This window comes from Anastrepha obliqua, chromosome 3 (genome assembly GCF_027943255.1).
Source record: "Anastrepha obliqua isolate idAnaObli1 chromosome 3, idAnaObli1_1.0, whole genome shotgun sequence".
Taxonomy (NCBI): Eukaryota; Metazoa; Arthropoda; class Insecta; order Diptera; family Tephritidae; genus Anastrepha; species Anastrepha obliqua.
The window spans coordinates 137,428,853-137,443,710 of record NC_072894.1 but is presented as its reverse complement, the minus strand read 5'-3'; the positions used below and the strand labels follow the sequence as shown (position 1 = coordinate 137,443,710).

The 14,858-nt window shown below is 36.2% G+C and overlaps 4 protein-coding genes across 4 annotated transcripts; 2 read left to right on the top strand and 2 right to left on the bottom strand.

Moving 5' to 3' along the window:
• Positions 1-310: 310 nt before the first annotated feature.
• LOC129240281 (protein disulfide-isomerase) lies at positions 311-7,627 on the top strand. The gene is made up of 4 exons (XM_054875981.1): positions 311-644; positions 5,555-5,862; positions 5,974-6,942; positions 7,011-7,627. Exons 1-4 carry the CDS (start codon positions 488-490, stop codon positions 7,071-7,073), a joined length of 1,497 nt encoding a protein of 498 aa, XP_054731956.1. The 5' UTR covers positions 311-487; the 3' UTR covers positions 7,074-7,627.
• Positions 7,628-7,820: 193 nt separating this feature from the next.
• On the bottom strand, positions 7,821-9,679 carry LOC129240282 (bifunctional peptidase and (3S)-lysyl hydroxylase Jmjd7). Its single transcript, XM_054875982.1, has 2 exons — positions 9,331-9,679; positions 7,821-9,267 (listed from the first exon to the last, which is right to left on the bottom strand). The coding sequence occupies exon 2, from the start codon at positions 9,183-9,185 to the stop codon at positions 8,235-8,237; it is 951 nt and encodes a 316-aa protein (XP_054731957.1). The 5' UTR covers positions 9,186-9,267; positions 9,331-9,679; the 3' UTR covers positions 7,821-8,234.
• Positions 9,680-11,017: 1,338 nt separating this feature from the next.
• Positions 11,018-12,157, top strand: LOC129240789 (GSK3-beta interaction protein-like). The gene has a single exon (XM_054876780.1). It carries the CDS (start codon positions 11,375-11,377, stop codon positions 11,846-11,848), a length of 474 nt encoding a protein of 157 aa, XP_054732755.1. The 5' UTR covers positions 11,018-11,374; the 3' UTR covers positions 11,849-12,157.
• On the bottom strand, positions 11,944-14,816 carry LOC129240788 (ATP-dependent RNA helicase Ddx1). Its single transcript, XM_054876779.1, has 6 exons — positions 14,603-14,816; positions 13,463-14,540; positions 12,729-13,372; positions 12,559-12,674; positions 12,399-12,500; positions 11,944-12,338 (listed from the first exon to the last, which is right to left on the bottom strand). The coding sequence occupies exons 1-6, from the start codon at positions 14,616-14,618 to the stop codon at positions 12,111-12,113; spliced, it is 2,184 nt and encodes a 727-aa protein (XP_054732754.1). The 5' UTR covers positions 14,619-14,816; the 3' UTR covers positions 11,944-12,110.
• Between the last annotated feature and the right edge of the window lie 42 nt (positions 14,817-14,858).

The window sequence follows — 14,858 nt, the reverse complement described above, 5'->3', positions numbered from 1 at the left end:
ACAAGAGACGTGTACCTATTTAAAACACGCAGGGTAGCATTGAAAGTTACTATGGAAAAATTTAATTTTTGAATTTTATATGCATGTAAACTACCTCCAATCACTCCATTTGAGCCATTACTGTTGGCCTTTACGTTTAAAATAGCATTATGGGCCTCAAATCTTGTGTCGCACTTCATTTTCAAGGGAAATATATTAGAAATGGTGGCAAATCGAGAATTCAATTTCCCTCAGTCCAAACTGCACGACAACCCTGTATTTATGCTAAGTGCCGGAACACTGTGAAGCGAAAAGTCTCCATTTTTTCTTCTCGTCGGCATAATCGTCATCAGCATTTGCTTTCACTGAAAATTTGTTCGTTCATTTCATTTTAGATTTAACACTGAATACGAAGTGTTTGATTTCATTGGGCTTGGTTGTTTTATTCGACAGAAGCGTGAAATATTTGAAGTAAACCAGATAAAGTTAAGAAACCATAAACAAAAGCATGAAGTTCTTAATTTGTTCGCTGCTATTTGTGGCTATCATTGTAACGGGTACTTACGCTACTGAAGAAGTGAAAATCGAAGATGGAGTGCTTGTACTGACTAACGATAATTTCGAGGAAGTCGTAAAAGACAATAAATTCCTCTTGGTTGAGTTCTGTGAGTACCGAATCAAATTTATTTATAATAAATAGTTAAGTAGATATTTAGATAAAACTAGTTTTGGTAGCAAACTCAGGTTTTATGATGAATTATAATTTTACTAAATCGGGCAACGAAGTTTTGAGCCATCTGTCGACATCTTGGTAACTAGCGTAGGTGGGCAAACGGGCCATCAATTCCAATAAATCTGTTATACGAGTGGAGTACATAAACGGAAAACAGTCGCCACATCGCATTGTACACACAAAGAAATGCAACAAGGGATACATACATATATATATTTAATGTGTCGGAAGTGTATGCGTGTATAACTTTTTTTTATTGCTCATTTTATCTTCGGGGCAAGGAAACGGTTCCTACTTTCACGCATTTAATTTCATCTTCGCTTATTGCTTTAGTCTTAACGCTTACACTTGGCTTTATCGTGTCATTTCTACAGTTCCGTGCGCTTTAAACTCTTGCTAGACATACAAATCTTTATCGGTTCTCTCTTTCTGACTTTCTACCGGCTAACTGGAGATTTTGTATCCGTTGTCATATTGCTAGCTCTCCACCGCTAGAACTACACCCATACACACATCTGTGGTGGGGGAATGGAAGAATTTTATACGAAAATTTCTTGTGACGTGTCAATTCATTGACCGTCAATACGGCATTTCTTATCATCTAGTATTAAAATGGAAGCATCGTTATGATTAAAAATAAATATTTGTTTGTTATAAAATGACGGTAGTGAAGTAAATAAAGCGCAATACGCTTTTATCTGATGATTAATTTTAACTGTAAGAAAATTTCCCCCTCAAAACAAAAACTACACGATCTTTTCCGTCATTTGTTTTTCTTTATTCGTATTTTTTGTTCCAGTGGTGAAAAACGAACGTTAAAAGCTGACAATATTGCGCAAAATTGCAAGTATTGCAAAAAGTAAACCAGCACATATTGAAAATTAATCATTGCCCATGCAGTACAGTACATGCCTAGTTTCATATAATTGCATAGAGTTCTGGACTCTTATTAGAATTCTGTTAAAAATATATGTACAATAAAACGTAACTTTTTTATAAACTTGAGCGAATAAGCGAGCATAAGGATGATTTGCGATCTATCTTATTTCTACATTGAATTAACTAATCAGATATTCTCTGTCGCACAAGAATATCTCATTAATGCATGACCAATTGATTTCTCATATCTTAGTTATATCATAATTTAGAAAGAGTTACACACAGTTTAATGTAAAACAATTTGAAGTTCCTCCAAGTTGCTCATATGGGCGACAGCAGGTAGTTGGTAATAAGCGGACGCGACCACTACCACAAAGATGGCGTGTATTTCTCAATTGCAATTTATGTATATATTATAAACATTCTTATACATACACATGTCACGTACTACGCTGGAAGCTAATATACTTAAATAAAATTCGTGACTTATTAAAAGATAATAGAAAATATATATCTTAACCGGCTAATAGAATCTTATGTGCTTATGTACATATGTATGTGTTGATATGATTGTAAAAAATTTAAATCACCCTACTTTTTTTCATTTTAAGAAAATGTTAATTGAATCATTGTCGTATTTCGCCAACGTGGCAATGTCTGACCATCTCTTTTTTTTTTAATAAATAACACCGTGGTAGAAATGGGCGAAAATGTTTCCCTCTTCATAAAATGCATTATTTCTTTATGATGAGGATTTTTCTGTTTTATGTTCAATCTTCAGCAACACTTATCAGTAAGATGTTGACATCGTGACCTCAAATGTGAAAACGGTCTTTTCATGCGCCTATCAGTAAAACAAAGTTTATTACACTACTGTATAAAATAATAACTGCAAAATATTGTCGTTCACATCATTCCTGAGTTATTTGTCAAAGACGGTTTTCAATGAAAACCCCTATATATCGTCCCCTTAGTATTAAAATAGCCTATAAATTTTTTGATGTTTTGAGAAAATGAATTTCAAACTTTTTGTAGAAAGTAGCTCTCACTCAAATCTCGTTATGTCTGTAAATATTTATTATTTTTTGACTGACGTTTTGACCCACTTTGTGGAACTAGAATTTGACAAAATTTTGACCACATATAAAATCGACGATGGAGAATCCAAAAATTCAATAAAAAAATAATAGCCTATGAGCACATAGGCTATTGTTATACTAAGGGGACGATATGTAGTTAAACTACCGCCGAGGAGTAACGAATGGTTCTTATAAAATATAAATACTAAGTGTACTTTAATCATTTAGATTTCAGTATGTTATGAATTGTTACAATTTTGTTTAATATTTTTTGGAGTAAGTTATTTAAAAAAAATTTTATTAGAAATCTATTACCAGAACTCAATTTATAAATTTTAACTCCAAATAAAAACTTAAATATTTAATAAAAATATCAAAAAATAAATTATTAGAGGCACTACAATTGCCAAACATATTTATTTGTTTAAGAAATTTTGTAGATAGTCACATGTATCAAGATTTTGCCAAATATAATACCTACATAAATGTTCAACTCCCAAAAAACCGGTATCACTACATATAAAAACAAGTGCCTAAGAAACTAGGTTAATTTTTTCGTTTACATCTGTACACTTTTTTCCATTGAAACTGCTAAGTAACAAGCCGGCTTTTGCATTTTTGCTCACCTCTTAACATCGCCTTATATCGTCGTTTTCATCGACAAATTGAGAGAGTTAGACATTCTCGTTGTTGTTGCTCAAACTTTTCCCTGCCTAGTTTGTGCGGTCGACATTTTGTAGAGTTAGTAAGCTTAGCTCACGCATAAGTCTTAAGTTTATTGACCTTTTGTGGAATTTACTGTAAGTAAAGGGAAAACAATAAAGTCTCGCAGTTGAGTATGTAATTTTTGTCAAAGTTCCAAACGCTACATTCTCTGTTTTCTGTTAACTCATAGGTAAATACTTAAATATTTGTCAATGTGGTTGTTATAAAAATTTACTAATACGTATTCGCAGATATTTCAATTGCAATTTTTTGTTTATATAGTCGGTCCTAATTGATCCGTATCCATCCAAATATGCAACAAGTTTTCTTAAATTTTATGTTGGAGCTACGTATTTATAAATACCTATAATCTTCGATATATTTGTTGTTCATAAGCTTCAATTCATCTACCCACACAACAAATAATGATATGACAAAATATGATGCGAAAATTATCCCCACATGACGTCTTTGTGTTCTTAATTCAAACCACGTATACACTCATATACATATGCAAACGCAGGCATACATACATATGTATATATATCCTTATGGTACAGGGTGGCTGATGAATTTTGCTACATTAAGGAACTCAAATAACTTTTTTTTTAGTGTATAAAATTCATTTATTTTTTTTTTCAAGTTGAAGCTCATTAAATTTTATTAAATGTAGCTTAACTAGTTTTAAAAATAATTGAATTTAAATGCCCCCCATGCTCGTTGACACAAGTGCGGCATCTTAGTAAAAAGTTGTTCATTGCTGCTTTGAGAGTTGCGACAGGAATAGCCGCAATTGTTGCCCGAATGGATTGTTTTAGTTCATCCAAATTTGTTGGCTTTGTTTTATAAACTTCTTGTTTACATAAACCCCTCAAGAAAAAGTCAGGTGCAGTAAGGTCAGGCGACCTGGGGGGCCAACGAAATTCGGAGTTTCTTGAAATCAGTTTATTGGGAAATTTTCGTCGCAACTCTGTCATAACAGTCTGGGCTATGTGAGACGTTGCCCCATCTTGTTGAAACCACACAGAGTTGAAAGGAATTCTCTTTCGGCGTAGTTCTGGATAGAAAAATTCTTTCAGCATTTTCAAATAACGGTCTCCAGTAACCGTAACGGTGTGACCATTTTCTTCAAAAAAATAAGGCCCGACAATGCAGCGTGAAGAAACCGCACACCACACTGTCACGCGAAGAGGATGCAATTCCGTCTCGTGGAGTATCTGTGGGTTAGAAGTACTCCATATTCGACAATTTTGTTTGTTCACATTGCCGTTTAAATCGAAATGGGCCTCATCAGACATGAAAGGGCAGTTTAACATGTTTTGGTCTTCTTCCACCATTTGCAGGATCTTCTGGCAAAATTCCAAGCGAATCGGCAAGTCTGCTGCATTCAGTTTGTTAACCATTTGAATTTTGTAGGGAAATAAGTCTAAATCTTTGTGCATTATTGTTTGCAAAGACTGTCGGCTGACACCAAGTTGAGCAGATAAGCTTCTCGTTGAAACCCTTGGATTGCTTTGTATAGCTGCAGCTACAGCAGCGATCGTTTCCTCCGTCCGAGCTGGTGGGTTTCGATGATAAGGCCTTCTTGCGACTGTTCCTTGCTCAGCAAAATTATTCACCAGTCTCATTATGGTCCATCTGTTCGGGGGATCGCCGCCAAACATCCGCCTGTACTCTCTCTGTACCAAAACTACGGACTCCAGTGCGTGATAGCGGCGGACTATCCAAATTCTTGTTTGCGTGTCCCAGTTATCCATTTTAATAAATTTTAAAGATCAATCTGCAAATTAAAACAAAAATGGAACAGATAACTTAAAAAGAAAAAAAGTTATTCAATTTTTTTTTGGTAGCGGCTTTCATCAGCCACCCTGTATGATTTACATGTTGTTATTGTAGTTTTATTTGCTGTTGATAAATATTTCTGACCTCATTATTTTTATGGCTACGTTAAAATGTCAAATTAATATTTCTTCGTCATCTCAAGTTAATATTGTTGTTGCTGAAGTGACAGTCATTTTTTTTTAACAAAGGAAAAGTTAATAATTTTTTATTTTGGGTATTTGAGTATTCAATTTGATCATACATTTTTTTTTCAACTGCTACATTAAGCGATTTGTAAGAAGTTTAGTTTGGCGTGCACATTTTAGCAGTAATAATATTTAATTTTTATAATTTTTAGACGCTCCATGGTGCGGTCACTGTAAGGCGCTTGCTCCCGAATACGCCAAAGCCGCTAAGAAGTTAGAGGAACAAAAGTCCCCCATAAAATTGGCCAAGGTCGATGCTACTGTTGAGAGTGGTTTGGCTGAAAAATTCCAAGTGCGCGGTTATCCCACACTGAAGTTCTTCCGTGACGGCACACCGGTCGAATACAGCGGTGGACGTCAATCAGATGATATCGTTTCATGGGTTAACAAGAAGGCCGGTCCACCAGCCAAGGAGCTTAATACCAGCGAAGAGCTTGAAGAATTTTTGAAGACTAATGAAGTAAGTAAAAACTTATAAATATTTTTAAGTAATATAGCAATTCTTCGAAAAAAAAAACGTATATGCATCATCTCTTTTATAAACATACTAAATTATATCATTTCTTTTTAGATCGCCGTTGTCGGCTTTTTCAAAGACCAAGAATCCAGTGAAGTCAAAACTCTCATTTCGGCAGCCAACGCCCTGGATAACTTCTTATTCGGTGTCTGCAGCAACGAAGAGCTTTTCGCGAAATATGAAACTAAAGACGGTTCTGTATTGCTCTTCAAGCCTTTCGATGAGAAGAAGTCGGTGTTCGAGGGCGAATTCAACGTTGAAAATCTGAAAAAGTTCGTGCAAGTACAATCTCTGCCCTTGATTGTGGAATTTAACCATGAATCGGCTTCGAAGATCTTCGGTGGATCAATCAAATCGCATCTATTGTTCTTTGTTTCGAAGGAAGCTGGTCATATTGAGAAACATGTCGAACCATTGAAAGACATTGCCAAGGATTACCGCGAAGACATTTTGTTTGTTACCATTTCTTCAGATGAGGAAGAACACCAACGTATCTTTGAATTCTTCGGCATGTCCAAAGATGAAGTACCAACTATTCGTTTGATCCGTCTGGAAGAAGATATGGCCAAATACAAACCAGAATCTAACGACATGTCTGCTGGCACCATTAAGGACTTCCTTCAGAAATTCATGGATGGCAAATTGAAACAACATTTGTTATCACAAGAAGTGCCCGAAGACTGGGATAAGAACCCCGTTAAAGTGCTGGTCGCTACTAACTTTGATGAAGTTGCTTTTGACAAGAGCAAGGATGTGCTGGTTGAATTCTATGCTCCATGGTGTGGTCACTGTAAACAGTTGGCTCCCATTTACGACCAATTGGGTGAGAAATTCAAGGACAATGAAAGCATTGTGGTTGCCAAAATCGATGCTACTGCCAATGAGTTGGAGCACACTAAAATTTCGTCATTCCCCACCATCAAATTATACCGTAAGGGCGATAACAAAGTAATCGACTATAATTTGGACAGAACTTTAGATGATTTCGTGAAGTTCCTAGAAGCCGGCGGTGATGTTGCACAGGTAATAAAATAAATATAAATTTAATTTACAAAACTCAATTTCTGAAAATTGTATTGCTTGTTTTTCAGACCGGTGAATCGGAAGAAGAGATTGAAGAGAAATCCGAAGAACACCCGAAGGATGAATTGTAAATGTTTACATTAATTTAAATTTAAAATTATACGAACAGCAGCAATCAGAAGCAACAAGATAACATTCACATTACCACCATTAAAACAAAACATGTTAATAGATTTTTTGTCAAAACAAAAATGCAACGGAACATTCTTATTTTTGTGCAAATGCATTTCCTTCCTTCTGCTGCGCCATTGTACCAATTGTATCAATCAACAGAAATAACATCAATCGCAATGAAAGAGAGTCAACGTCAGCAGAACTTTATTTATTAGTAACTACAATGAACATTTGTTTGTATTACGTTTTAAGTAACTTAAAAAACAAACAAAAAATTATCAAAATTTTTGTATTTGCTATAATTTTTTGTAATTATGGTTACAATCATTGAATGTAGTTAGTATTTTTTTACTTAAAAAGAAAAAGAAAAAAACAAACTGGTTCCACAATTACGTATGTATGTTACATATATGGGATGATAAACCTTTGTACAAATTGAGTCGTAACGTGGGTATAGGCGTTGAAAGGCTGTCAGTTCACACAAGCTTCAAATAAAGGATTTAGACTTTTACATATTTCTTAAGAAATATTGGCTCTTCCAAGGTTAGCTACCACTTGGATGTATTTATAATGAATAGTCTTTTTCAAAGAGCGGGCGTATTATAATTAAAAAATTAGTGGAAGTTATTGTGATTAATATAATTATTATTAATTGCATGTCATCTAAATTTCCAATAAATTTAACAAGAAGGTAAACTAGAAAACTCGAAGAACAGTAATAAATTTATTGAAGAGATCAACACATAATAGTATGTCAAACAATAATGGGTTAAAAAAGTCTTAAAAAGCAAACTTGATTTTTATGGTATGGTCTTTCAACATAGTATATTCGGCCGCCGTACTAGAATGGATGCGTAGGTTCGAATCTCCGTGTATGAAACACCAGATTTTTCCGAATAGCCGTCGCTCGGCAGGCAATGTCAAGCCTCCAAGTGTAACTTGTGCCATGAAAAAGCTCCTCATAAGAAAAAATTGGTCGTTCGGAGTCGGCTTAAAACTGTAGGTCCTTCCATTTGTGGAATACAATCGATACGCACATCGTAAATAGGAATTTACATTTAAAATATATGAAATTTGAAAATAATATTAATTAATAAAATTTAGAATTCAGCTTAAAACTAATTTGGATTTATTTCCACAAGCTTTTCCAGCATACGGTAAAAACAGTACCGATTATCGAACTCCATGTCATACCAAAAATTAACGGCTATACACTTGTGAGACTGCTGTACATGATGAAACCAAAAATTGGGCAAGAACAAAACATCACCGGCATTCACTCGCACATGTAGTGGTTGCGTACGTGCAAATTGTGGGTATTTGCTCAAATCTGGTGCTAATGGATCAATGCTTATCCATTCCGTTTGCATCTGTTTTGTTTCGTTTGTCTCAGAAGGTTCAATGTAAAACTGGCCCAATGGATTACGTCTATATTGTCCGACAGGGTACAATTGCCGTGGTATATTTACAACTTGGTGCGGTGGTAACAATGTAAAGTCCTTATGTCCAGAGATGACACAATACAAATTATCAAATGGGTCTTTGTGCATGGAGGTGACGGCGCGTTCATCACCCATCCAAAAATTTACCAACGGTGGAGTATTCAAACACTGTTCAGCAAATTTCAAATCGCGCACATCAATATCTTTAGCTAACTCTGGGAAATCAGTTGTGAAATTTGAATTCTGCTTTTGAATATAATATATAGCACCAGTGGGATCATCTAGCTTTTGTAGGAATTCATTCATACACATTTTCTCTTCAAGAGGTAGCACAAAATACTCAATACCATCTTGTTTTGCCAAGCCGTCCGCGTAACCATTGGGCGTTGAAGTCACATCTAATACTTTCTTATCAAGCACCTGCTCTAAATAAGCTGGTTTCCACTTATGTACCGCCGGCCAATGCTTGATGGCATTACGTATCACTACGGGTTGGCTTTTGGCATAGAAATTCCGCGCAAATTCTACCGGTTCCGGTATTTGATCTAGTTCAGTCACTTCTGTTCCAATACACAGCTCATCTGCTTCCCTTAAAAGTACGTCCAATGCCGCAGTTATTCTCTCCATGACAATATGCACCTTGAACACGTGCTAGTAGTAATAATATTCTCCACATATGGTTGTGTAAGACGTTGCTGCAACTCGAATGCTGCAACATGATTATGAATGTAATCATTTTATATTCCAGCGCAGTAATAAAAATATCGCGCACCTGTTAAGCAAAATCAGTAGCAATTGAAATATGAAGGAAGCTAAGTGGAAAAAGCGTTGTACAATTGGAGAAAATAGTGCAATGAAAAAGAATTTTCAGCGGAGGTAATATCATAGATAATTGTAATGGAGATAGAGAACAGAATTTTCTTGGTATAGATAACTTTTTGACTAATCCTGAAAACAGTGAAGCCCGTAAACGCAATTCCGACCCAGCTGTTTCAATCAAACTAATGAGAACCCCATGTAAACGAAAAGTTCCTTCCTTCCGTATCGTAGTACCGTAGATTTTATTTCACGATTATTAAAAAATTCCGTAATTTCGACCCAGCTGATTGCTCTCTCACCACGCAGTGCTGCCAAGCAGTACATTTCGAAATCATTTACAAAATAAACTTAGAAAAATGATAATTTTTGTTAAAATAGCTTAAAAATACTGTTCAATAATGTTAATTATAGATAAATGAACTATTTGCATTTGTTGGTTTTTGGCTTTGGTTTATTAAACAACGACAAATTGTAACTGATAACGCGTATGTGTGAAAAAGTGTGTAAGCAAAAATATCAATGGCAACATTGTGTTGATACAACCAAACACATACACACACAAACCGATGTATTGTGTAAATATGTAATTAAAAGAACGCAGTTGTTCTCGTGGGTGAGTTTTTGTGCACGGTAAGGGCATGCGGTAAGGGATTCCATGCGGTCTTCACTGTTTTCAGCATTAATTTCAAAATGTTCATAATCAGTCCTTAAGGGTGTGTTCACCTGTTACTTTTTTGATAGCCTGTTGCTGCCACAGTGCACAGAATATAGAAGGGGCGTCTTCCGAAAACCGCTAACTTATTTTTCACGATTTTGATAACCATGACGTCGTCAGTTCAAAAAACAAGCAATAATGTTTTTAAGATTTATAATTTTTAAATTAAATAAACTAATAAAAATTAAGTGCCGCGTGTTAAATTGTAAAAGCACGAATTATAAAAATACGTTCAAATGCGGTTTTTCTGGGTATTTTGCCAATGACGCTGCCGCAAGAAGGTGTGTGTGTGGGATTTATTGTATTTGACAGTTTCCATTGCTCTCGCTTACTCATCCTCTTCACAAACAAGTAATTTCTCTTCGCGTGATTTGACATTGTGGCTGCAATTATTAGACAGAACGTGATGCTATCTCATAAAAAGTAACACTGCCGTAATTATTATAGCACTTATGTTGATGTTGGCAAATCAGCTGATTTGTTTTTTTTTCTCTCACTGTATCCATGTGACTGTCAGCACAGAATAAAACAAAGCGATTTAATTTTTCGTTTTTTACTTTTCTAATACTTTGCGTGACAATCAAACGTACAAAACATTGTTGTTGGTTTAGTGCCGCCACCTTAAATAAAGGCGACTTGGTTTACAATATTATTAAAAGTTTAGAAAATCGCCTTCAAAAGAAATTAAATGTGAAGAAACTAATTAACAAGGCAAATCTATTCAAGGTGATAGCAGTAGTACAAAAACAAAATTTACATGCATCCTCAAGCGAAAACAAATAAAAAATATTAAATGAGCGGTTCTACTGATATCACTTTGAATAGATTCGGCTTGCTTATTAATTACGTTATTTGCTAGCATTTAAACTAAAAAAATATAACGAACTGGTATCACTGGTGTCGGCGCGCCCAAATTCACCACAAGCAAAATTTATTATCAGCTGTTTGCATACGCTGAGGAAATGCTGGAAAAATCATTGGTAATCTTTTCATTCATCAAATTACAGTTCCAAGCCCAAGAAATTCGAGTGGAAAACAGCTAAATACAAGTTTCACAACGAAGAATACTGGATAATTTTGCTAAATAAGAGGCAATACTGGCGCGCAAAGCGCATGGATGTTTAGTAAAGTCGCGTTTTCTATAAAACATTTTTTTAAAGTTGAATACGTCACGAATATTGCTGTATCTACTTGAAACAATACGATCTCGGAGAAAAAGCATACATTGTTTTTGAAGTTCTTATAAGATTTTTTGAATGTACTATTTTTTTTTGAAAATAAGATGAGTATAAAATCTGATGTTGACTCAACTACAACTCCTTTTGATGACAATGATGATGAAATTATTAACTGGGAAGAGGAAGCAGCTGCTATTATACGAGATGTTAATCCACATGTTGCACTAATCGAAATATCTCGGCAATTACCTAGCAACGAAAGTAAAGTGTACCTGAATGTGCGTACCATTGAGGGACAGGAATATTGCGTACAAGTATCCAGTATTGGTTTTCGTGTAGTTGCCAATAAATTTGACGAAATCAACGTCAATAACAACGATGTAACCGAGGACGAGGATGAGGTATATGAAACGCCTTATGCGTTATTGGATAAAATCAGCCCTAGTTATGTGGAATCATTTGGCAACCAGCTGTGCAAGCAACTGTTGTCCGTGCAACAAATGCGTACGCAATTCAATGAAGAAGACGAGGAGGGTGTCGAAGAGGAGGATGATATCGGGTGTCCAAAAGCGTCATAGTGCGAATTTTAATCTGCTTCTGACACCTGACGACTTAAGAAAAGCCAAAAGAGATCCAACAACAAACTAACAGAAATGTGAAATACAAATACAAATTAGTCGTAAGCAAATTTCCATTTTAATGTATGCCTGTAATTATGCATTTTATGTATGTATGTTTTACTAAATGAATAACGTCCGTATTTTTTGTATGTAATTTGATGCGATTAACTGGCTGGTTTGTACGTATGTTGTTCCACATATGAATCTATATATAGTATACTTAAAATTTCAAGCGCTTCAAGAATAAAGATTGTGACTGCAATTCAAGTTCGGTTAACTTTCGCACAACTGGCCCCAACTGTTGCACATGATCCTTATATCCAGTGCCAGTATTTAAATTCTTTTGGCCATAAATAACTTTACCATCGAAATCATTAAGGGGCACTGCCAAAGACTTATCAACTTGCTGAATGGTAATGTTGAGATGATCCTCTATATCAGCTAACAACTGTGGAATAAAAGAAATAATATGTATGTTATTGATTTCTACGTATATCAAACGTCTTACATTCATTTCATTGTACCAAATACAACAGCCACGCACGTCAGTTAGGTTTGTATTTTGGCAATTTCGGCCGCGTGTTGGGCACCACTCCCCATGATACCAAACCTAGTATTAAAATGAAATTAACTACAACGTAAGAAAGCCGGAATCTCCATATTATTACCTTTTCTGGCACGGAAGCTACTAAGCTAATGGCCAAGCCCATTCGCTCTGCGCGACCAACACGACCGATTCGATGTACATAATTTGACTTCTCATCGGGCAAAGTTACATTTATCACTGCAAAACTGTATATTTAAAACAATTCCAAATTAATATGTGAAGTTAACTTACTGAAAGGGAGACCAGTTATATCCAAACCTCTCGCAGCTACATCAGTACAAATGAGAAATTTTACTTGTTCACGCTTAAACATTTCCAAATTTTGTTTGCGCTCCTGAGGCCTCCGATCTCCATGTAGACAAACACACGAATATCGTTGGCCACCGCGCGACTTTAGGTAATTTTCCAAATTGTCACAATCTACCTTAGTGCGGCAGAAAATAATGGCACGATCCATTTTGTGTTGCTCAATCGCAGCTATACAATATTCGCCTTTAAGAATTTTAATGGCCTCTGATAATGTTTCAGGTGTGTGATTCTGCGGATGCACATTATCTCGCGCGTGGACACCATCAGTGCGTATGTGTTGTCGAAGGTTGTGCCAGGTTATATCCTTCTGTGGGTCAACCATGCAAACCACATGATGCACAGTTTCTGGCACTGCATCTTCGCCTTTAAGATCTACCCAGGTGGGGAAGTGCATCAGGCGATCGGCCATCTTTTTCACTTCGAATGCATGTAGGGTAGCAGAACAAACAACCATCTGTAAACGTCGACCATCGGATGTCATTTTTGGTATTTGCTTGTGAAGTCGATCGATCAAATCAGTATAGCCTTGCTTGAGTAAGGCATCAGCTTCGTCCAGTACAAAAAATCTGCAGCAAAATAAAATCCACAAGTATTGTATGCTCTCAGTAAATACGAGTATAATAAAAATCACTTATAGTTGTGTATTCGAAACTGACCTGCAGTGTGTTAATTGCACAAATCCACTGCTAATCATCTCTTCAAGACGACCTGGTGTACCCACCACAATATGAACTCCTTGTTGTAGAGAACTTTTTTGCTGCTCTAGCTTAACGCCTCCAATTAGCAAAAGTGAACGTACATCAGGGTTACTCAAATGTACTCGAAACTTTTCAATTTGATTATAGGTTTGCTCCGCAAGTTCGCGGCTGGGTTCTATAATAATTGCCTGGGGTGCATTTGGTGCTGGCTTGTTAGCTGCAGCATTTGTTGTAGGGCTAGCCAGCGGATTAGATTTTGATCGCTCTGAGCCGGCTTGACATACAGCGATAAAACCATCTTTAGGTGGATACTTAAAATCGGTCTTACCGAAATTGAACAGCATTTCGGCATTTTTTAACACAACAGCTGGATAAAAGGTTTCATTGCGTTGATTTTCGGGTATTCGAAATGACAAACCTAATGGTTTGCCGTTCTTAGCAAAGGATATTTCCAAGCGCTGTAGATCGAGATAGCAACCAATGACGTCATTTTTCCCAAACGCCTCACCATAATCATCAAATTGGCGATTGTTGGACTTTTTTCCGGTACCACCAAAACCATAGCCATTACGACAGGTACCAAGATCCAGATTGGCTTGTTCCGTGGACCAACCTACGCGACAGAGTCCTTCGTCCGTGACGGTGGCCTCAAAGAAGAACTTACCTTTGCCACGTACACCGGTCGTAGCACGACAACCGTGCCATTCTTTGAATTCACGTGACTGACAACGCATTCCATCCGGTGTGACAGCAAGTGCTGATCCTCGGTCAAAGAACGACATCGTCCAAGGTGCAATACTGCCACCGGCACCAGAAGTCTTACTTACTTTTCCTTCCTCCAGATCGCGTAACGTTTCCCAAACAGTTTGCAAAATGGGTAAACAAAAAGCTCCAGTTTTGCCGGAACCAGTTTCCGCTGCCATAAGTACATCGCCCCCACCAAGGATAAGTGGTATAGCTTCGGCTTGTACATCAGTTGGCAGAGTCCACTCCATGTCGTCAATCGCCTTACCGATTTCGGGCAACACACCAAATTCTATTTAAAAAATGGTAGCATTAAATATCGTCAGAAGAAATTAACTTCTTAATTTTATTCACCTTCAAAAGCAGTCATATTTGCAAAAGAATACAATCTTCCACTTTGTGCTTAAACGCCGGCTGAGTAAATTAAGAATTTAGTTAAGGGTTTGTTCAATCAATGCTAGCGGGTGTGCGGAAAAATATTTGATTTGACTTCGGCTAATTTTTTACGTTTGCGATAGAAATGTAAATTTTAAATTCATATCATCACCAGCAGTTGTAGGGCACTATATTAATAATAACTTTTTTTTATATTTTAATAAAATATGTACAT